We start from the raw sequence: 22,821 nt of genomic DNA, 5'->3' as shown, positions 1-22,821 counted from the left end.
CCAGAGCTCAACTCCATCATCAAAGCTACTAGAGTAGATTGAAGATAGAGAGGTGTTATCCTGAGCTTTACGCCAATGATCAAGAGCAATGCGAGCCGAAGTAAGAACATTCGCAACAGTGAGAACCTTGTCCTTCCAAACTATTGAATTTCGTGCTTTCCATAAGGACCACCCAACCATAACAAGTGAGCAGACCCGATCAGCATCAAGGGAGTGGAAGAGCCCATCCAACCAACTAGCAAAGGAGAGGTCAAGAGAGAGCCCAACAGGAAGACCCATATGATTCCAACAGGAAGTAGCAAAGGAGCAAGAGAGGAGAATATGAGAGATAGTTTCAGGTACAGCACAACAGACGGGGCAAAGTGAGGGAACATCAACATGTTTAGTTCTGAGATTGACACAAGTCGGCAAAGTCCCAGACGCAGCACGCCATAAGAAATTCCTGACCTTCGGCGGGATCTTTAATTGCCATAATTTTTGCCAAAATCCTGAGTTGTTATTACCCGTTCTTGGATCTTTTGAAGCCTGAAGAATACCATAAGCATTTTTAACAGAGAATTGACCAGTGCTTTCATCAGACCAAGACCAGAAGTCAGAAGAAGCCGAGAAGCTTAGAGGAATACTTTAAATTAAATTAGCATCCCTATCATTGAACATGTCACGGACTAACTCTACGTCCCAACTTCTGTCATCCATCGAAAAAAGAGAACTGACCTTATGTCCAATTAGGCCAACATGGGAAGAGGTGATGTAAGGATTACTAGCATCAGGGAGCCAAGGATGGTGCAAAATACTCGTTGAGGAACCAGTACCTATAGTGCGTCTAACACCCTGTCGGACCAAGTCTTTGGAACTCCAAATGCTGCGCCAAACATAACTAGGATTTCGGCCCAAGTCAGCTGAAAGAAAATCATCATAGGGAAAATAGCGTGCTTTGAAGATCTTGGAGGCAAGGGAGTCAGAGTGACACAGGAACCGCCAGCCCTGCTTAGCTAGCATAGCCAGATTAAAATCATGGAGAAGGCGGAAGCCTAAACCGCCAGCTTCTTTTGGACGAGAAAGACGATCCCAATTCATCCAAATAATACCATTGCCTTTGCTGCTTGTAGTTTTCCACCAAAAACGAGCCATTAGTTTCTCAATCTCATCACAAGTACCAAGGGGAATAAGGAAGACGCTCATAGCATAAGTGGGAAGAGATTGAACCACTGTTTTTAAGAGAATCTCCTTCCCCGCACTAGATAGCAGCTTACCAGTCCAGCTATTAATTCTGTTCAGAACCTTATTCTTCAGAAAACCAAGAATAGCATTTTTGTTTCTCCCAATTATGTTGGGGAGACCCAGATAAAGGCTGTTTTCAGAAGCTTCAGGCATATGGAGCATAGAGCAGATGCTATTGCGAAGATGACCATGAACATTTGGACTGAAGAAAACAGATGACTTACCCAAATTTATTTGCTGACCAGACGCAGATTCAAATTGCCGAAGAAGGGATAGGATGCTACCAGCAGCACCATTATTAGCTTGACAAAAAACATAGCTATCATCAGCAAACAGCATATGAGAAATAACGGGCGCACCTTGAGCAACACGACACCCTTGTAACAACCGCTCTCTTTCAAACCGAGAGATAAGAGCCGAGAAACCTTCCGCGCAGATTATGAACAAGTAGGTGGAAAGCAGATCCCCTTGGCGGATTCCCCGGGTTGGAGTGATTGGCCCCATAACATGACCGTTATGAAAGATAGAGTACCGCACACTAGAAACACAAGTCATAATCAAGTCGACCCACCGTTGGTCAAAACCCATTTGAAGCATAACAGCTCTTAAGTATCCCCATTCAACTCGATCATAGGCTTTGCTCATATCAAGCTTTAACGCCATATAACCTTTCTTACCATGAACCTTCCTTTTTAGATAGTGCATTACCTCAAAAGCAATCATGATGTTGTCAGAAATTAAGCGCCCCGGGATGAATGCACTCTGAGTGGGAGAGATAATTTGGTCAATAATAAGCTTCATGCGGTTAGCAAGGACCTTCGCGATCACTTTATAAGAGACATTACACAGAGCAATAGGGCGGAGATCACTCATAGTAGTTGGAGACTTCTTCTTGGGAACCAACACCAAATTGGTGTCATTGAAATTACAGGAAAAAGTACATGATTCAAAGAAATCACAAGCAGTAGAGATCAAGTCTGAACCAACAATATTCCAATGTTTCTGAAAAAAGCCAGGACCCATACCGTCAGGCCCCGGTGCCTTATCGGGGTGCATTTGAAAAAGAGCCAAGCGCACTTCATCACTAGTAATCGGCTTGAGTAACTCAGCATTTTGGGCAGTGGAGATTGAACTATTAATGCCACTTACAACCTGGTTATAATTGACATTCCCAGCAGTATAAATGTTGGTAAAATAATTGACAATTACCTCTTCAAGACCACTATTCCAGGCTGTCCACACACCAGAATTATTTTGAAGGTATTGTATGTTGTTGCTGCGTTTTCGGGTGCTAGCCATAGCATGAAAAAATTTAGAATTTTTGTCCCCACTGTGTAACCAAAACTGCTTCGACCGCTGCTTCCAGTATAATTCTTGTTGTGCTAGAATTTCAAAATAGTTATTTTGTTCATGGCCGAAATTGACAATAGAGGAAGGATCAGAGTTACCTTGAAGAGAAGCAAGTTTTGCTTTACTGTCACGAATTCTTTTTTTGAAATTGCAGGTTATGTTCTTTCCCCATTCAGATAAAGCTTTGCTGCAGATTGTTATTTTACCTTGAAGACTCAATTGAGAATTATTTTCCCAGCAGGATTTGATAATTTCTGCACAAAGAGGCTCCCTGGTCCATGCATTTTCGAACCTGAATTGATGCACCAGACCAGTGACAATCGCAGGGGAAGGCTCAAGAAAGATGGGCAGGTGATCGGACGAAGAGACTTCTCCATTTGAAAGGGTTGCCGACGGGAAAGATTGAAGCCAGAGAGAGGAGACAAGAGCTTTATCAAGGCGTATCTCAACCCAGTTACTTGTTCCTTTGCCACGTTCCCAGGTGTAAGGATGGCCACGAAGGTCCATATCGATCAAACTACAATTACTCAGGACATTTTGGAAGCCTTCGATCAGCGAATTCGGGTACAACCGGCCTCCTCTTTTCTCATTTTGATTGCCTATGTTATTAATGTCGCCGATTATACACCATGGAAGCTGGGATTCAGAGGAAAGAGTGGTAATAAGCTGCCAAGTCTTGAAACGAAGGCTGCGATTTGGTTCTCCATAGAGACCAGTTAAACGCCATACAGGGAGATTGGGAGAGTTTATCTCAATGTCGATATGGTTATTTGAAAAAGCAAGAAGTCGCACATCACGTGATGTAGTAATTAGGTAAGTAGTCATGTCATCATTTTGTTTGCCACGTGTAAAAAAACTTCACAAAATGATTAATTTATAATATTGTGAATAGTTCATGGACTACTTATAACGAACCCAAACTCATACCCGAACCCGAGATCCAAACCTTTGTTGTTGAAGATGGAAAAATATTAAAAATTTATTAACTTTTATACTTTTTGTGTAAAAATATAATTATTTTTTAAAAATATATATATATTATCAAACTTAAAAAAAAAAAGTAATTAAAACATATAAATTGTTTTCCCCATGTTTTCTTTTAACATTTTTCTAAAAAAATTTCCATAATCATATTATAAAATGAAAATTCCCCGGATTTGTATCCTATTAATTTATGGGCCTTCAGCCCAACAATAGAAAAAAATGAAACCCGTCTGTTGGGTCAGAAACGGGCTGCTTGTTTTGTGGCCCATTGAGCCCAACCCGGGCCATATATTACTTTCATTCTCTCTCTCTCGTAACACCCTAACCCTAACCCTAAAACTGCACCAGACCTTCTTCCTCTTCTATTTACTGAACTCAGGCAAAACCAGGCAAGGCTGCTTCCCTTTCTCTAAGGTATTCTATGCTATGCTATCTTCAACTCTAATCTCTACTCATTTCATTTTTTGTTTTCTCTTCAACTCTAATTTGGGAAAATCTCAGGCAACAAGTTTCGATCCAGTTAGTTCCATCCTCGTTTGATTTTCTTGGTTCATTAATATTTTTTTTCTGAAACAAATTTCTGTTTGTTCAATTTTTGGTGTTTATGTGATCTCAATGAGTTTGTTTTTTGATATTGTAAATATATAAAAATTTTATCAAGATTACTAAGTAAGTTATTGTTTGTTTATTGTTATACAAGTCATGAACAAGTTTGTTCTTGCTTTATGTTTGTTTATTTTAAATAATTTGAGTAATTTTAGTTTAGATTGAACTTGATATCATAATGAGTAATTATCACTACTGTGTATGTAGGTTAGCAAGAATGTATTCAACAAAGAAGAAGATCCTCAAGGATAACAATGCCGAGCCTACTGAGTTTGAAGAAACAGTTGCACAGGTATAATAATATATGTTTATATGATATATGTATGTATGTATTTTTTGTATCGTTTTATAGTGTTTATCATACTGAATTTATCGGTCTTGATATGTTGCAGAACCTGTTTGATTTGGAGAACACTAACCAGGAACTGAAAAGTGATTTGAAAGATCTTTACATCAACTCAGCTATGTAAGTATTTTATGGGGTTTTTGCTTCATATTTTTGTTAGGAACTTTTACTAAATTGGAGTTTGTTTATTTTTTTATACAAGCCAAGTAGATATCTCTGGAAACCGCAAGGCTGTAGTTATCTATGTTCCCTACCGATTGAGGAAGGGTTTCCGAAAAATTCATTTGCGTCTTGTTAGGGAGTTGGAGAAGAAGTTCAGTGGAAAGGTAACATATTGAATTGTTCGAAGTTTTTTAACATGATGGTTTTGATTTCGTCATGAAACGAATGTTTTTCTTTGTTATTACATGACAGGATGTTGTCATTGTTGCAACCCGAAGGATTGTGAGGCCACCAAAGAAAGGCTCTGCTGCCCAGCGTCCTCGTACCCGTACACTTACAGCTGTCCACGATGCCATTCTGGAGGATGTTGTTCATCCTGCTGAGATTGTTGGCAAGCGGATTAGATACCGAGTTGATGGCTCCAAGATAATCAAGGTATATATGAGAAAGTAAATTTGTCATTACCAATTTCGCATAATTGATAGATAGATCACAGCCCTGATGAAATGTATGTGTGACAGGTTTACCTTGATCCAAAGGAGCGCAACAACACCGAGTACAAGCTGGAGACATTATCGGGTGTTTACAGGAAGCTTACCGGTAAGGATGTTGTGTTCGAATATCCAATCACTGAGGCTTAAGTGACTAGTAACTTTCATTACTTGAATGATGGGTTCTGTTCTGTTGCTGTTACTTCAATTTAGAAGTCTCATTTGCATTTTTCAGATAGGTACTCTTGAAGTTTTGACTTGTGAGATTTTCATATTTTGATTCAGACATAGCAATGTTTTTTTATTCTCTTCTTCTTGTGCTTATAAAAATCTTGATAGTTTGTTATGAAAGATAATTTATCAATCATGAGTTGCTTGCTTTTATTTTGAAGCTCTTCTTTCTCATTTTAATGAAGAATTCAGGGAAATTTTTATTCCAAGAGTGAAGTTTTTGTTTATATAAAGAAACTAAGGAAAGATGAATGGGATGAGTAATGCATATTTCAACAGAATTAAAACCATATTTCATATTTGTGTTAAATATTATTAGTAGTTGATATGGAGCATTTTTTGTATAGTTTGTAATTCAGGTAGGGATGTACATCGGGTATCGGGTGGGTTTGGGTGCGGATTTTGGGTTTTTGAAAAGGGCAAACCCAAATCAATTTATTATTATTTAATAATAATTACATTTATATTTCACACAAATCAATTTAGATAATTTTTTTTTTTTACTACTGTTATATTAATCATTCAAACAAAATGTAATACAACAGATAAAATTGAAGGTAGACAATCCTTCAATCAAAAAAATCTCTATCCACTGATAGAGTAAATTAAGCCAAAATATTAAAGACCTTACTCTAAGGGAAATTGGAAATAAGATTTTAATAACTAGACTAAATCATTGGGATGAGTATAGCCTTGAACTTCATGAATCAATGTCAAAATATATCTCCAGATTGTTCCAAATGAGGCTATAATAATTTCCAATTCCTTAGTCTTGATAAAGCCAATAGTTACATTCCGTGCAAAGTTCTTCTTATCACCCGAACACCAACTATTGGAAGAGAAAAATTCCATTAATTAGTTGTAACTTTTAGTCGGCCTGAGGGTGGAGTTCACCATTTTATTAATGGTAAATGTGGTTGAATTTAGAGAGTAAATTGAGTCATATATTTCATTGGGGCATTTGGTCGAGCACCTAGTGAACACAAAACAATGTATTGATTATAATAATGCCATGGTTCCTGTACCAACACCATCTTCATGAATCCAATTGTATTGAGGCCATTTAGGATCGAATCTGATAAAAACATTAGAGAATATTCTTCAGGAACGATGAGAGTTTATACAGTTTTGATGCCCCTCAGCGTGAAGATTGCAGAGCCAGAGAAGGCCATTTCCCACACCAGTCAAAAATGCATAGAAGAGAACGATGAGGTTGGAGAAGAAGAAAGAACCACCACCGGGCACAGGAAATGGGGTGGACGCCCACCGATATTCTACCGGATGAAAGAACCGGACGAAGCCAGACACAAACATAGTTAACAATCGTAAGGAATAACTGCTATAATTTAGATAATTTTTTTTAAAATTATACTTATATATAATAAACACAAAATAATTACACAATTATACAATAATATCATATAATAATAATTATATTCACATTTCTCCACACATACTCAATTACAATTCAATTTATAACTAGTTTTACTTTTTGGATTTATAATTTTAGGGTTCGGTAAATTAAAAATTTAATTATATAATTGAATTTTTCGAGTCGGTCTGGGTTTTGGACCCTAAATTTAAATTTGCTATATAAATACTTAACTTTAATTTCTAGTTGCAATTTTTGATTGGTCCAAGTCATTAAATTTTTATTATTTTAAAAAAAATTAGTTCAAATATACCAATAAAAAAAATGACACGTGGATTTAATGGCTTAATATTTAACGGTTAGGTATTTACAGAGTTACAGAAATATAACTTGGGGATAAATTAAGGAATATCTTTTTTTTTTTTTATCCATTAATCAAAAATACTTTTATATTTTAATTCATTAAAATCTACCTACTTTTATGAGTGGGTTGCGTAATTTTTACCTTCTACTTAAGTGTAGAATATGGAAATAAAGTTAAAAATTAAAACAAATAAAATAAAGTGGGTTACAATGTAATTTTCTTTGCTAAAAATTAAACTTAGATATTTATTTACAACTGTAAGTTAAACTTAAATATTTATGCTACAAATTACTCTAACTTATTTGGGTTGGAATACGACACAAATTAGTCCATTTGAATTCAATATATAGTATATAAGATATCTTGTTTTCACTAATTTATGATAATTAATTAATTTTATCAATTTTTAACTTTATATAGTTTTTATTAATTATTACTCAAATGAAGTTCAAACATATTAATACAATTAAAAATGTACATGCAAAATTTAAATGTGATGCTAATTATGTTGATCAACTCATAAATAAGTATTATTAATAAAAAAATATGAGAAAAATAGTGTAAACTAATTGGTTACCTTTAGTTATCATAAAGATAATTGGTTACTTCATTTTAATTTCTTAACAAAAAAAAAATGTTCAATTTTGTTTACTCCCACATTGATTATAAAGCCCATGGGTATATTTTGTGACAAATATTTAGAGAGATTTTGATGTTTGAAATTCTTAAGTTTATTTCAAATTGAAAACATTGGTTTAATTTCTAAAATAAGTTGAATTTAAATTTAATTTGTATTCATGCCTTTCATTAGATTCTAATAATCAAGTTCTAGGGAATCTTAACGGGTTAGTCGTGGAGAATAATTTATGATTGACGATTATTGTCCTCCACATAGATTGTGTATTATTTTAATAGAGATATGAGTATAGTTAAGGGAAGTTTATAGTGGATCTTCAAATATAAGCAAAGGTGGATAGCGATGGGGCTTTGATCTCGATCGAAGCAAGTGCTAGATTTTGATCGGAGCACAAACAGGTCGCAGTAGGGCTTGGATCTCGACCGGAGGCTATTATGATTACAATTTTAATGCGTTTTTTTATCATTAACTTTAAAGTTTTGCAAATTTATTAAGATATTACACATAATAACTTATGTATCACCTTACTTTCACATTTTGATACTTTTTATAAAACAAAATTATGTAATGTGTAAAAAATTTTGAACATAAAGTAGGTAATAACTTATAAAATTATTTACTTGCAAATTATGTTAAAAATAAGTTCAAATAAAGTAAGATTGAACATAATTCAAAATATATATTTAAATTTTAGTGTTCACTCCATCATCAAATTGAACATTTCTATAGATCACTATATTAAAATATTTGTTTTAGGATTCTTAGGTTTTCCCATATACAATTGTTGTTCCATGTGTAGGTGAAACTGCACACACTAGAATAAGTATATTTTTTTTTTCTTATGTTACTTTTTTGTATCGGTCAAAGGTGTAAGTTTACTTTTTGAAGTTACGAATAAAAATATCAATTACTCTATTGGCATAAATTTATGATGTGGTTTTTTTTAACCGATCAATATCTTTTTCGACAATAAATTTAACATATTGTATGTTAAAATTGTGTATCGAGAACACTCAGCATGAAATAAAAAGATTATTAAGTAATACAATTTCAAATAAACATAATAAGGAACAAGAAAAGTTTGAACAACGTCAAATGCTGTTTTCTCTTACTAATTACTTACCCTCAATTTTATTTGGGAAAAACATTGCAACTTTGTTAGGGAAATTTTTAATATCTTATGGAATAAATAATAATCATGAAAGGAATGAATTTTACTATATAATTACAAATGAAAAAAAAAAAGCACATGTACCATCATATTGTTTTTTCTCCAATTTATTAATTTAAATAAAATTAAACACATGAATTATTAAATTGCATAGACCAAACTTTGCTCTTGTATTATTAGTCCATTATTAAAAAAAATGTTATCACTAATTCACAAATATATAAAAAAAAATAATAAATAATATTTTTTACTTAAGATCTTATGAAATAATTTATCATGAAGGGAATGAGTTTATCATGATATTATTTCTTACATTTTTTTAATTAATTTAAATGTTTATTAATAAATATTGTAGAAATATATTTATATATATATATATACAAGGAGAACTTGGCTATTGTAATAATATTATTCCATTTACAATAAATATATCATAAACACATTATATCACTATTTCACTAATAAGTAAATAATATCAATATTCAATATCTTATAGGATAAATAATCATGAAAAAAATGAACTTTTTAATCCCATAATTACAAAAGACAAAATATATATTAAAAGTATATGTACCATCATGTTATTTTTTTCTTACAATTTTTGATTCAAACTAACACTAATGGATTTATTAATAAACATTAATTATAAAATTAAAGACTGCAAACATGGCTAGTGTATATACACACATTATATCATGGGAAATTGATCTTATTCCTTGAGGAATCAGATCAACCAATAAATATGGATCAATGATATTTTTTTAATAATAAATTATCATAATTTGTTTATTCATACATTGCAATCTTAAACACATATTTAAATCATAGCTTTAAATAAATAAATTATGTATGATCCAAAACAAAATCTATAACATGTATATTATATAAATCAATACTTCTTCCAAAGAAAAAACATAAAAAAAAATAAATAATATTTATATTTATATTTAAGTCCCACACTACACTCCCACCTCTTCCCTAATGAAAGTCTTATTGCCTCAAAATAATAAATTATACTAATTAAACATCAATTTTACCTAACACTATGAGGAGGTGTTATTTTATAAATAATTAGCAATTTTTTAATTTTAAGTATTAAATTGAAAAAGTTATTTATAATTTTTTTTCGAACTTTAACTTTACCAAATCGTACAACTTGAGCTTTTTAGGCCGTTAAAAGTTCTTACCAAATTATTAAAATTATTAGATTCAAGACTTTTGCCTAATTTCATTCAAGTTTACTAACAAATGCTTAATATGGTGATTGCCCATATACTAAATCGTATCTCCAGAATTTTTATCCGTGTCAGGTGTCCGTTAGTAAAATTGAACGAAAATTATTAAATTTAATAATCTCAATAATTCAACAATTTTTTTAACAACCTCAAAAATTTTGACTCACACAATTTGGTACATATTAAAGTTAAGTAAAATTAATCTTAATTAACCAATTAAAAATATGTGAGATCCAATACTTAATTATAATCTTATGGTGCTACCTTTTACTATTTCAATATATATTTAAAAATTTGTACAACGCACCTTTTTTTTAAATGAAATATAAACTTCATTGAAATTTAGCATTCAGAATACAAAAGTTCCTGAAAATCAGGTGGTAGGTTCTGAGTATGAATGCTACAACCAGAAAAAAACCGAGAGTGCCTAGCCACATAGTGGGCAACTCGATTAGCTGATCGTTTAATAAAATTAACAGAAACATGTGGAGAAGAAGAAAGTAAATGTTTACAATCATTAACAACTACACCAAAAACAGATGACATGGTGTGAGAGGTACGAATGGCTTGAACAGTGAGCATGCTATCAGTTTCGATCTCCACTTTTCCCCAGCCCTTAGTTTTGATCCAACTGAGAGCTTCCTTGACACCTATGGCTTCCACAACTTCAGGCAGAAACGATCCCCGGTTGCATACAGCTAGAGCATCCAATAGTAGACCTGAGGAGTTTCTTGCAACAATGCCATAGCCATAAGAGCCTTCCCCTTCAAAGAGAGCGGCATCAACATTAATCTTGATTGTATGAGATTCGGGTTTAGTCCATTGCTCAACCTTAGAGACATTGGTTTCAAGAACCGATGACAATAAGTTTTGTTTATCTTGAGCTTTACGCCATTGATCAAGAATAGATAATGCTGATGAAGAAACACGTTGGGGAGAAGTTGCTTTTTTATTCCAAACTAAGCTGTTGCGAGCTTGCCAAATTGCCCAGCATAACATAGCAATTCGGCATTTAGTTTCCATATCAGATGTTTGAAATAGATTGCAGAGCCACATACTTGTTGTAGTGTTGGAAACAATAGCTACCGTGGGATGTGCATACTGCCAGCAGGAACTAGCAAAAGAGCAGCTGATGATGGCATGAGAGGCAGATTCTGGGTGACATTTGCATACTGGGCAGTTCGAAGATATGTCAACATGCTTGGTAATGAGTTGTAGACAAGTGGGGAGAGTATTCGAGACCAATCGCCACATGAAATTCTTGACTTTCGGAGGGATTTTTAGTTGCCAAAGTGAGCGCCAGAAGCCAGAATTATCAGCGCCAACATGCTGGTTTTTTGTTTTCTGCATCAGAAAATATGCACTTTTCACCGAGAAAGTGCCATTGCTTTCTTCACTCCAAGACCAGCAATCGTCTCCAGCAGAGGCACTAAGGGGCAGCCCAAAAATGAGAGATGCATCTCGCATATTAAAGATGTCAGTAACAAGGTCACGGTCCCAAGAGGAGGTATCCATTTCGAAGAGAGAATTGACCATCCTATTCAGCAGACTTGGGTGTGTAGTTGTGACATATGGGTTGGAGTTGTCAGGTAGCCAAGGATGGGAAAGAATACTGGTTGTGGTCCCTGAACCTATAGTGCGTCTGGCACCAAGTTTAACAATGTCCTTTGCTTGCCATATACTTCTCCAAATGAAGTTGGTGTTGTTTCCAAGTTCAGCACCAAGAAAATCAGAACGAGGAAAGTATCTTGTCTTATAAACTTGGCTAACAAGAGAATTTGGTGTAACAAGTAACCGCCAACCTTGCTTAGCTAACATAGCAAGATTAAAGTCGTGAAGACGACGAAAGCCAAGGCCTCCAAAGTCTTTGTGAACTGCCATCTTCTCCCAAGACATCCAAATTATACCATTACCCTTACTAGATGATGTCTTCCACCAAAAATTGGCCATTAGAGTTTCAATCTCATTACAAATCTTAAGGGGAATGAGAAAAACACTCATAGCATAGGTAGGGAGTGATTGAATAACCGTCTTAAGAAGTATTTCCTTACCAGCTCGAGATAGAAAACGACCACTCCAGCTATGTATACGATTCACCACCTTAAAAGGGTCTACTGATGTACCCTATCTATCTATTCCAACATTTAGAAAAAAAAAATTAGTTTAATTTTTTTTTTATGTTCGTCTACGTTATAGCTTTTTATGGCATTCTACAAAATTTTAAAAAATTTTAAAAAAAAACTTAACATGCCAAAAATATAGTTAAAACCATCTATTTCATACACGTATAAAATAAAAGAGTCTATCGTACAAGATACTATTTGAACCCAATTTTTAGCATGTTAACTTTTTCCAAATCTCTTTAAATTTTACAAAATTTCTTAAATAACTAAAACGACTATAAAAAAGAATAGGCTAAAAAATTCTTCTAATGAGTGCATCTATAGATCTAGAGTGCATTATAGAAGTATCTTATATCTTTTATTAATTAAATATTTTTATTTTTATTTATTTTTATTTTTTATTTTTTGAGAGGGTTCATTTGTAGTACGGATTTCTTCTTCTTCTTCAACACTTCAGATCTCACTCTCTGCAAATAAAAATCCAATCTTTCTTCTTCTTCTTCGCCCTAATTTTCCAAATTCAACTCTGAATAAAAACCCCAACTTTCCTTACTCTCTACTTTCTCTCCCCAATACCCATTTCCCTCTCCACAATCCCAATCTCAAGATTCAATCTTTTTCCCCTCTCTTGATCCATTTCAATGGCTTCTCCTGGCAATCCAAATCCCCAATCTCAATCTCAACCCCAACAACAGACCTTCGATATGCAATCTTTCTTTAAACCCACAACAACAACAACAACAACAACAAACCCAAATTCTCAAAACCCTAATAATAATTCTTCTTCTTCAACAACCCATTTCCCAATTCCACCACCATCTTCATACCCACCACCTTCTTCTTCCTCCTCCGCCGCCAATTTCTCTTACCCACCTCAAACGTCGCCGTTTCACCACCATCAATTTCAGTACCACCATCCCCAACTCCATCATCATCATCTTCCTCCTCCTCAACACCAACAAATCCCATACTCTCTTGAACAACAAGCTCATCAAATTCATCAGCAGAGATCTCTCTCTTACCCTACTCCTCCTCTTCAACCATCTCCTTCTCCTCCTCCTCCCAATTCAGGTGCACGAATCATGGCTCTCCTCAGTGCTTCTCCTCCTCCTCCTCCTCCTTCTTCCAACTCTTCTTCTTCTTCTTCGCCAATCATTGAATTGCCGCCTATGATTCCAATGGGAATTAACCCAACTGGGCCTATTCGAATGCCCAGCAGTAAGCTTCCAAAGGGTAGACATTTGAATGGGGATCATGTTGTTTATGATGTGGATGTTAGGCTTCAAGGTGAAGCTCAACCACAGCTTGAAGTTAGTCCAATTACTAAGTATGGTTCGGATCCTCAACTCGTTTTGGGTAGACAAATTGCGGTTAACAAATCATATATTTGTTATGGATTGAAGCAAGGGAATATTCGTACTCTTAATATTCACACTGCAATAAGATCTTTGTTTCGTGGTCACACTCAGGTTTGGATTCAATCAACTAATTCTCAACAATGTTGCTAAAGAACTTAACTTTGTTATACATTGATTGAACTGTTCTTATTTTGATTTATCATAGTATAGGAGTGGCCTTAAAAATTAGTGCTTTTGTACTTGAAAGGGTAGCTTAAGTGGTTAGACATGTGGTTTGTTTGTTTGATAGGTACTTACATAGTAAAAGCTCTAGTTTTCTTGTTTATGGTTAGGCGGGTTGGTAGCCTAGTTTCGCGAATACGTTCATTGAATAAAACTAAATTTAAAGTTTTTGATGTTGTTAGTTAGTTTAGTAGAAATACTGCTGTGATCATATAGATTAACAATGGTTTGTTTTCGGTAGGTACTTACCTGGTAAACGGTATAGTTTTCTTGTTTATTTTGATTTATCATTAGTAGTAGTATGTGCTTTTGTACTTGAGGGGTGGCTTAAGTGGTTAGACATGTGAGTTGTTTCTGTAGATTTCTTGTTTATGGGCAGGCGGTTAAGAGCCTAGTTTGGCGAATAGGTTCATTGATGGTTACTGAATAAACTAAATATAAAATTATTTGATGTTGTTAGTTGGTTTGAAATTATGTACTAAATTTAAACTTAGATACATAGGTGTGTGCTAAAGAACTTAGTTTGTTTTAGCTTTTGTTGGAACTTAGGTACAAAGACTCTATCTATGGTTATAGATTGATTGAACTGTTCTTAAAAAATAATACTTTTGTACTCTTGTGGTCAGACATGCGGTTTGTTTTCGATAGGTACTTACTTAGCAAAGGCTTGCCTAGTTTTGAGAATAGGTTCATTGATGTTTACTGAATAAACTAAATTTAATGTTATTTGATTTTGTTGGTTGGTTTAGTATAAATACCGCTATGGTTATATAGCTTAAGCCTTAAGTGGTCAAACATGTGGTTTGTTCTCGATAGGTACTTACATAGTTTTCTTGTTTAATTAGGTGGGTAGCCTAGTTTTGTTGTTCATTGGTTATTCGGGCAGCCTAGTTTTGCTGTTTATGGTTAGGCGGGTAGCTAGTTTCGGTATGGTTATATAGTTGAACTTGGCTTCTTGTTCTTTTCTTGCTTAATGTTTCGCCTTGTTCATTATCCAGAGCATGGGATTACAGTAAAGGGAGAAACAAATATGGATTCTTATTGTCTTTTTTTGTTAATCTATGTAATGTCTTCTTCTTCTGCAGAGGGTCACAGACATGGCTTTTTTTGCTGAGGATGTCCACCTTCTTGCTAGGTATCCCTCTTTCTATAATCGTGAGTCATTTTTCTTTTCGGTTTTGTTTTCTGGTTATTAATGTTCTTCTCTGCAGTGTGAGTGTGGAAGGACGGCTGTGTGTATGGAAAATATCGGAAGGTCCAGGAGGTGAAGAAGGTAAACAACCAGAGATCACAGGGAAGATTGTCATCGCTGTTCAAATAACTGGCGAGGGGGAAGCTTCACATCCCAGAATTTGCTGGCACTGCCACAAACAAGTAATGCTTACCTGATAACCAATCACCTCTTTTTTTTTTTTTTTTTTTTTTAATGCGTGTGATTATTGTTGTCTGAATGTCTAAGAGATTGTAATAATCTAAATACTCGTATGCAGGAAATGTTGGTAGTTGGGTTTGGAAAACGTGTTCTGAGATTTGATACTACAAAAGTTGGGAAAGGCAAAGTCTTTTCGGCTGAAGAACCTATCAAGTGTCCAGTAGAGAAGCTGGTTGATGGTGTTCAGTTTGTTGGTAAGCACGATGGAGAAATAACAGATTTGTCAATGTGCCAATGGATGGCCACTCGTTTGGTTTCTGCTTCAGTGGATGGAACGGTTCGTACTCTCATTCTTTTCCTTTTCTTCTCTCTCTATTCTCTAATTATTCTTCACTCGGGGGTTGTGGTTTCTGTCAAATCTGTCTTTCTTGGACAATCAATAACTTTGATTTGTAACTAATTTATGATCAAATTTATTGAAAGGTGTGTTTTGATTAAAGTTTACTCGAAATAAATGCAGATAAAGATTTGGGAAGATAGAAAAGCGCAACCGCTTGCGGTCTTGAGACCCCACGATGGCCACCCGGTTAATTCAGCTACTTTCTTAACAGCTCCCCACAGGCCAGAACACATTATACTTATCACAGCTGTATGCTTCTGAAGTTTTTCGGTTGAATAATATTCTAATTGTACTTGTGCAATGCATCTTATCAGAGTGATAAGCGAGTTGTAGCTCTTGATATTAAGTTTCGTTTCAACTTCTTTCAGGGTCCTTTAAATCGAGAAGTGAAGATTTGGGCATCGGCTAGTGAAGAAGGTTGGTTGTTGCCAAGTGAGTCGGAATCATGGAAATGTACTCAGACATTGGAACTTAAGAGTTCAACCGAACCTAGGGTAGAGGATGCATTCTTTAACCAAGTTGTAGCATTGCCACAAGCAGGGCTTCTCTTACTTGCAAATGCTAAGAAAAATGCTATATATGCCGTACACCTAGAATATGGTCCTAACCCGGTGGCTACACGAATGGATTATATAGCAGAATTTACTGTGACTATGCCGATTTTGAGTTTTACTGGGGCAAGTATATCACCCCATGGAGAACATATTCTTCAGGTTTTTTGTGTCCAAACACAGGCTATTCAGCAATATGCTTTGGATTTATCGCAGTGCTTGCCTCCACCAATCGAGAATTCAGCACTAGATCGGTCTGAGTCCAATGTTTCACGTGATAGGGCTACTGTTGAAGGATTCCCTGAAATCTCACCACTGAAGCCAACTGCACAAGCGAGCAACTCTGAAAGTGCCATGAGGTATCCTGTTGGCTCTTCTATCGAGGCAACATCTTCTAAAGAAATTATGACTCGGAGTACAGAGGTGAAATCTGTTGCGTTAACACCAACAGCAAGTGATGCTGACATTGTTTGTGCTCCATCACCGCCTCTTCCTTTGAGTCCAAGGCTGTCGGGGAAACTATCCGGTTTTAGAACTCCATTAGATACCTTTGAGTCAGGTACTTCGTTTAGTGATCATGCTTCTGGAGAACAAGCAAATAATGATTATCCTGTGGATGATGATTCTAGGAATGGTGAGAAGAAACTTTCACAAGATGATTTCTCGAGTGTCGTTAATAGTACCAGCTCCGGCATGTACAAACACCCAACTCATCTCATTACTCCTTCTGAGATTTTAATGGCAGCTTCATCTGAGAGTACTAAATCCGTTGAATGCAAGGCTGGAGGTGAGGCAAACACCCAGGATGTGCTTGTCAATGGCGATGCAGATAATACCGAGTTGGAAGTTAAAACTGTGGGTGAATCAAGATCTAATCAAAATGATGATTTCAGAGTTCAGGAAGAATCTACAAAGGTTTCGGAGAACAAAGAAAAATATTTTTGTTCTCAGGCATCAGATCTTGGTATCGAGATGGCCCGAGAACGTGCAATATCAAATGTCAATGAAGCTTGTAGTACAGATGAAGCTCGGCAAGTTGATGATGCAAGCAGTACAGAGGCACAGGTGCAACCTACTCATGCCAGCGAGGAAGATCAAGACTCTACAAGAGACACATCTGCAAAGGCTTCCGAATCATGTTCTTCTACTGCAGCTAATCCTATGCAGACACCGAATACAAAATCGAAAAAGAAGGCAAAAAACTCTCAAGCATCTGGTTCTTCTTCTCCATATCCAGGTGTGCTCAATTCAGTGGATTCTAGCAATGAACCTGGTGGGAGTTCGAGTTTGGAAGCTGCGTTTCCTCAAATTGTAGCCATGCAGGAGATGCTTAATCAGGTGTTTATTCCAGCTTTTGGAAATTAGGACATGTTTTCTAAATCCTTATTTGGTTCATGGTATACATGTCTAATCATTGTTTCTTTGATCACTTTGTGCAGCTAATGACCATGCAGAAAGACATGCAGAAGCATATGTCGATGATGGTTGCAGTTCCAGTAACAAAGGAGGGAAGAAGACTGGAGGCTGCTATTGGACGAAGCATGGAGAAGGCTGTTAAGGCCAGTAATGATGCTTTATGGGCTCGTTTTCAAGAAGAGAGTGCGAAAAATGATAAGATATATCGGGATCGAACTCAACAAATTGTTAGTTTGATTAGTAACTTAATGGGCAAGGACTTACCAGCCTTGTTAGATAAGACACTGAAGAAAGAAATTTCAGCAGTTGGACCTGCTGTAATTCGAGCAATTACTCCGGCTATTGAGAAAACGATATCTTCAGTTATTGCAGAATCTTTTCAGGTTCGAATTTTGAATTTATTTAGCATTCTATTAGGAAAATGTTGTGCTCGGATTGGATCTGACTTGATGCTTGTGCTTTCAGAGAGGAGTAGGTGACAAGGCAGTAAATCAGTTGGAGAAATCAGTCAACTCAAAACTCGAAGCTACAGTTGCTAGACAAATCCAAGCACAATTTCAAACTACCGGTAAACAAGCTCTTCAGGTACGAATAAGGGAACATTGATGCAGTTTTCCTTGCAATGATTGCTAAGAATATCATGGTTTAATGAATTGTCTTTTATCTTTTTCATAGGAGGCATTGAAATCTAGCTTTGACTCTTCGGTGATCCCTGCGTTTGAGATGTCATGCAAAGCCATGTTTGAACAAGTAGATGCTACATTTCAAAAGGGAATGGCTGAACATTCTAATGCAACTCAGCAGCACTTTGAGAGTTCACACTCTCCGTTGGCGCTTACTTTAAGGGTGCGTGTATACTGTTTTGTCTTATCACCGGTTTTTCAATTTGCTTGACTTACTGAAATCATTGTATGGTATTGAATGTATTTTCAGGATGCTATGAATGCAGCGTCATCGGTAACTCAAACATTAAGTGGAGAGTTGGCTGATGGTCAACGGAAGCTGATAGCTCTTGCTGCTGCCGGAGCAAAAGCAGGTGGAGTAAATCCCTTGGTGACCCAACTAAGTAACGGTCCTTTGGGTGGTCTCCATGAGAAGGTTTGCTCTAACTCCTGAAGTTCCCTTTTTAATTTTTCAGCAACATAATACTGATATTGCTCTCACTCTTGTTGTCTATAATAGATTGAGGTTCCCTTGGATCCAACGAAGGAACTGTCAAGATTGATTTCCGAACAGAAGTATGAGGAGGCCTTCACTGGAGCTCTACAAAGAACCGACTTGACGATTGTATCATGGTTGTGTTCTCAGGTATTCTTCTTCATTCCTTTCCCTTTCAAAGGAGAACTCGAGTAAGTGGTTTCGGTGAGATATTGATGAGAAAATACATGGTTTGACAGGTTGATCTTCGGGGTCTATTGTCAATGTCACCACTTCCACTGAGCCAAGGAGTGTTGCTTTCGCTGTTGCAACAGTTAGCGTGCGATATCAACAAAGAAACAACCCGAAAGCTAGGATGGATGACTGACGTTGCAGCAGCCATAAACCCTACAGACCCGATGATCGCAATGCACGTAAGACCAATCTTCGAGCAAGTGTATCAGATACTGCACCATCAACGCAACTTGCCTACAATCAACGGTGCTGAGATAACCAGTATCAGACTCCTCATGCACGTCATAAACTCCATGCTAATGACATGTAAATGAGGCACATTATTTCGTTCTTCTCCTTTTTCGTGTTGTAGAAGTACCCACCACCACCACCGCCACCATCACCACCACTCCACTTGTGCAAAGAGTACATTTACTACCAATTCGACTTTTTTTTCTTTCTTTGTTCTTCTGTACAAAATTGTCCAAGTGATTTCCAAAGCTTAAAGGGTCTCTTTCTTTTTCTCTCTTACCACCACCTTGTAGAGTCAATCGTTAAATCTTTTGTATCTGCTAAAATAGATTGTTGGAAATTTTGGTTGATTTTTGTTCTCTTTTATCATTCTTAATCTCTTCAATTGATTATCATTTCTTCCTTTTGGTTTCGTACCATTTATTTTTATCCGATTTGAAAAAAATCTAAACTCAGTGACCATGATTGGATCACTTATTTTGAAAATGGTAAATTTAATTTGTATTTTTTAAAATAGTAAAAAATTATACTTATTAAGAGAATTGCTAAAAGTGGTATCTAACACTCTTATATAACTTCAAAAAATAATACTAATAAAAAGTGCGAGTAATACTAATACCCAATAACAAAAAATTCAATTTATTGTATTCAATGGTAAACGAGTCCAAATTTGTGTTTACCCATTACAAAACCCCACTTTCATAACAGTTGTCCTCACTTAAAAACCAAGAAAAGTGCAAATGAAAAAAATGACAAAAACAATAAAAGGCCAAAAGAACAAGAGACACCAAACTTACACAATCCCATCACCACTTAACAAAATTGAAACACAAAGCTCAACAAAAAGAAGATGAAGATGAAAAAAAAGTACCATTCATTCAAAGTTCCAAACTTTTCTGTAAATTGAATAATAATATAATAACAAATAATAAAAAAAAATAAAAAATTGAACAATAACAGCAATGAAGAAGTAGAATCAGTATATACATAAAATTTCTCACAATGCCATTCTCAAAAATAGCATTTTTTTTACAAGGTTCCATTTTTTGAGGGGTTAAAGTAAAAAAGAAAAATTGAATTAAAGGCCAAAACTTTAAAAAAATTACACATTAGCCCAAATTGAAGAAGAAGAAGAAGACTGTTTGATTTCTACCAACACTGATCAGTTTCCCATCTCCGAGTTGAACTCGTAAACCCATACGAAGAAGAAGAAGAAGACAACGGTGATCTCTGAAAATGGTTACCCAAAGACAAATCATACATAGCCCTAGCCGAAGGATCAGAAAGCGTAGCATAAGCGTTATGAATTTCGATGAAATCAAGCCCATCAGAGATCGAATCATCTTCGTCTTCAGCAACATCTGGATGATATAGCTTGGCTAGATTCCGGTAAGCCATTTTGATTTCAGTCTGAGAAGCGTTATGCTTTACTCTGAGGACGTCGTAGAAGCTTCCGGTAATGGTGGATTTAACTCTGGGTCTTTCCGTTACCGTGAAAGCCTTGACGGCGGAGCTTCGTCTGCTTCGATTGGAGGAGGAAGAAGACGACGGAGATGATGGGAATTTTAGGAAAGGGGCGGAATTGAGTCGATTTTCCGGTGAGAGAAAGAGGGTTGGGAGAACTAGGGTTAGGGTTTGGGACATAATTGGGGATTTTGGGGGAGAATTGAGAAGTGGGGTTTTTTTGTATATGGAAAAAATGGGGTTTGAGGAGAGAGAGTATATATAAGAGTCAAAGATGAGGAGAGAGAAAGTTGTTTGGAGGGTACGAAAATCGATGGGAAAATGGGGAGGAAAGTGGAAACCGTGTGTTGTGTTGGTTTTGTAATTAAAGATCGGATTTTTATTGTTTTTTCAGTGGGTAGTGATGATGACCTGGCATTTTTATTTAAAATAATAAATAAATAAATATAAATATTTTTTGTTCTTCTAGAAGATCTATCTGTCGTTAAATAAAATAAGATCCTATACTAAATATCAATGCAAGTAGTTTTGTTCTTTGCCATTTGTTTAGTTTGTGAGGTGTTCAACTATGTATGAAATTAAATTCATAATTATAAGGGAAATGCTAATTAAGTTATTGGTGTAGTATTGTTATTGATATAATTGAATTTTGATAATTGTTAAAATGTATTATTGTTGTTTAGTACTATTCTTGGTGTTATATTAATATTTGTGTAATTAAGTATTGAGTCTCGTATAATTTATAAAAATAACTTTTAGGAAATATCGTTAACTAATTGTAAGACATCATATATAAAAGGTGGTAGGCACTATTAGTGTCTAATAGCAATGCTCTTAAATTTTGAGTCATATATAAGTTAGAAAATTTATGTAGTAGACCCTTTAAAGAGTCGTTCTAATAGACTTTATATCTGTTTCAATATTTAGAAAACTTTTTTAGTCTAATTTTTTTTATGATTGTGTACGTTATAGCTATTTAAGACTACTTGTAAATTTTTAGAAATAACTGAATAGTTTATAATGTCGAAAATAAGGTTTAATTAATAATTACTTACCACGCATATAAAAAAATAGTCGTGTGTGTAACAAAATATATAAATCTTATTTAAATTATTTAAAATTTTGTGAAAATTTACAGGTGGCCCTAAATAGCTATAACATACACAATCGTAAAAAAAATAGACTAAAAGATTTTTCTGAATACCGAAACAGATAGAGGTCTACCGAAATATCCCTTTAAGGAGGTACTATAGACTTACCCTATAATTTAATATAGTAATTTTTATAAAATATCGCCAATCATTTTTAAGGCACCACTCAAGTCCAGTCCTGGACATAATTTATCTGATCTCTGGTATTCAACAAGGAAATCTGAACCCCAAAAAACAACAATATCTAAAGCCATCATCTTATTATTATGCACTATTTTGTTCCTCCTAAACAAAATTCGTCACATAATCACCAAAGTCAGTTCACAAGATACAATTAGTAAAGGGTCCAAAACTTGTGGATAAAATCATAAAAATCATGACAAACAATGAGTGGGGGTCTCACAAAGAGATATCACTAAGTTTACGACATTCTGCTAAAGAAGAGCATCCCCATAGAGCATGATGGGTCAATTCTAACTGAGTATCACAAATAGGGCATACTTCATCTGTTAGTAAATCGTGCTTTGTAAGGTTGCATTTGGTAGGAATCCAATCGAAAGAGATCTGCCAAGTGAACATCTTCACCTTAGGAGAAAGATCAAGAGACCAATATTTTTTTCACCACCCAAAGAACCCAAATGAAGAAGACGGGCGACCTACCCACAGGTTGCGAACAACAAACCAATAACCACTCTTGACAATATAAAAACTAAATTTTTCATAACCCCAGATCAATTCCCAAGTTGGTACAAATGGCCAAGGAATAGAGAGAACCGTCGCAACCTCATCATGAGCAAAAAGACCACGAACAAGCTCCAAATCCCAAATCCCCGAATCAGATCTAAGTTGAGAAATCGTACTTCCTTCACATAATAGATTAGGTGACAGAACAAAGAAATTAGACAGTATCAAGACCCACCCGTCTTCATACACTTTTACATCTAACTCGTTTCTAACTCTCTAAATAGATC

The 22,821-nt window shown here is 35.3% G+C and overlaps 3 protein-coding genes and 1 long non-coding RNA gene across 4 annotated transcripts; 2 read left to right on the top strand and 2 right to left on the bottom strand.

The window, feature by feature from the left end:
* Nucleotides 1-3,831: 3,831 nt before the first annotated feature.
* LOC115724880 (small ribosomal subunit protein eS7) lies at nt 3,832-5,544 on the top strand. The gene is made up of 6 exons (XM_030654246.2): nt 3,832-3,969; nt 4,369-4,453; nt 4,554-4,627; nt 4,710-4,833; nt 4,922-5,104; nt 5,191-5,544. Exons 2-6 carry the CDS (start codon nt 4,379-4,381, stop codon nt 5,308-5,310), a joined length of 576 nt encoding a protein of 191 aa, XP_030510106.1. The 5' UTR covers nt 3,832-3,969; nt 4,369-4,378; the 3' UTR covers nt 5,311-5,544.
* Nucleotides 5,545-9,281: 3,737 nt separating this feature from the next.
* Nucleotides 9,282-12,590, bottom strand: LOC133038669 (uncharacterized). The gene is made up of 2 exons (XR_009688168.1): nt 12,271-12,590; nt 9,282-10,477 (listed from the first exon to the last, which is right to left on the bottom strand). It is a non-coding gene; the product is annotated as an uncharacterized LOC133038669 (long non-coding RNA).
* On the top strand, nt 12,586-20,927 carry LOC115724879 (enhancer of mRNA-decapping protein 4). The gene is made up of 12 exons (XM_030654245.2): nt 12,586-13,762; nt 14,959-15,008; nt 15,085-15,247; nt 15,364-15,582; nt 15,766-15,894; nt 16,014-17,534; nt 17,636-17,995; nt 18,078-18,197; nt 18,288-18,458; nt 18,546-18,710; nt 18,795-18,920; nt 19,010-20,927. The coding sequence occupies exons 1-12, from the start codon at nt 12,935-12,937 to the stop codon at nt 19,316-19,318; spliced, it is 4,161 nt and encodes a 1,386-aa protein (XP_030510105.2). The 5' UTR covers nt 12,586-12,934; the 3' UTR covers nt 19,319-20,927.
* Nucleotides 20,199-20,879, bottom strand: LOC115724882 (chaperone protein dnaJ 11, chloroplastic). The gene has a single exon (XM_030654248.2). The coding sequence runs from the start codon at nt 20,877-20,879 to the stop codon at nt 20,385-20,387; it is 495 nt and encodes a 164-aa protein (XP_030510108.2). The 3' UTR covers nt 20,199-20,384.
* Nucleotides 20,928-22,821: the final 1,894 nt, after the last annotated feature.

The sequence above is a fragment of the Cannabis sativa genome, chromosome 6, assembly GCF_029168945.1.
Source record: "Cannabis sativa cultivar Pink pepper isolate KNU-18-1 chromosome 6, ASM2916894v1, whole genome shotgun sequence".
In the NCBI taxonomy this organism is placed as follows: Eukaryota; Viridiplantae; Streptophyta; class Magnoliopsida; order Rosales; family Cannabaceae; genus Cannabis; species Cannabis sativa.
This window is presented reverse-complemented; position numbering and strand designations above follow the sequence as displayed.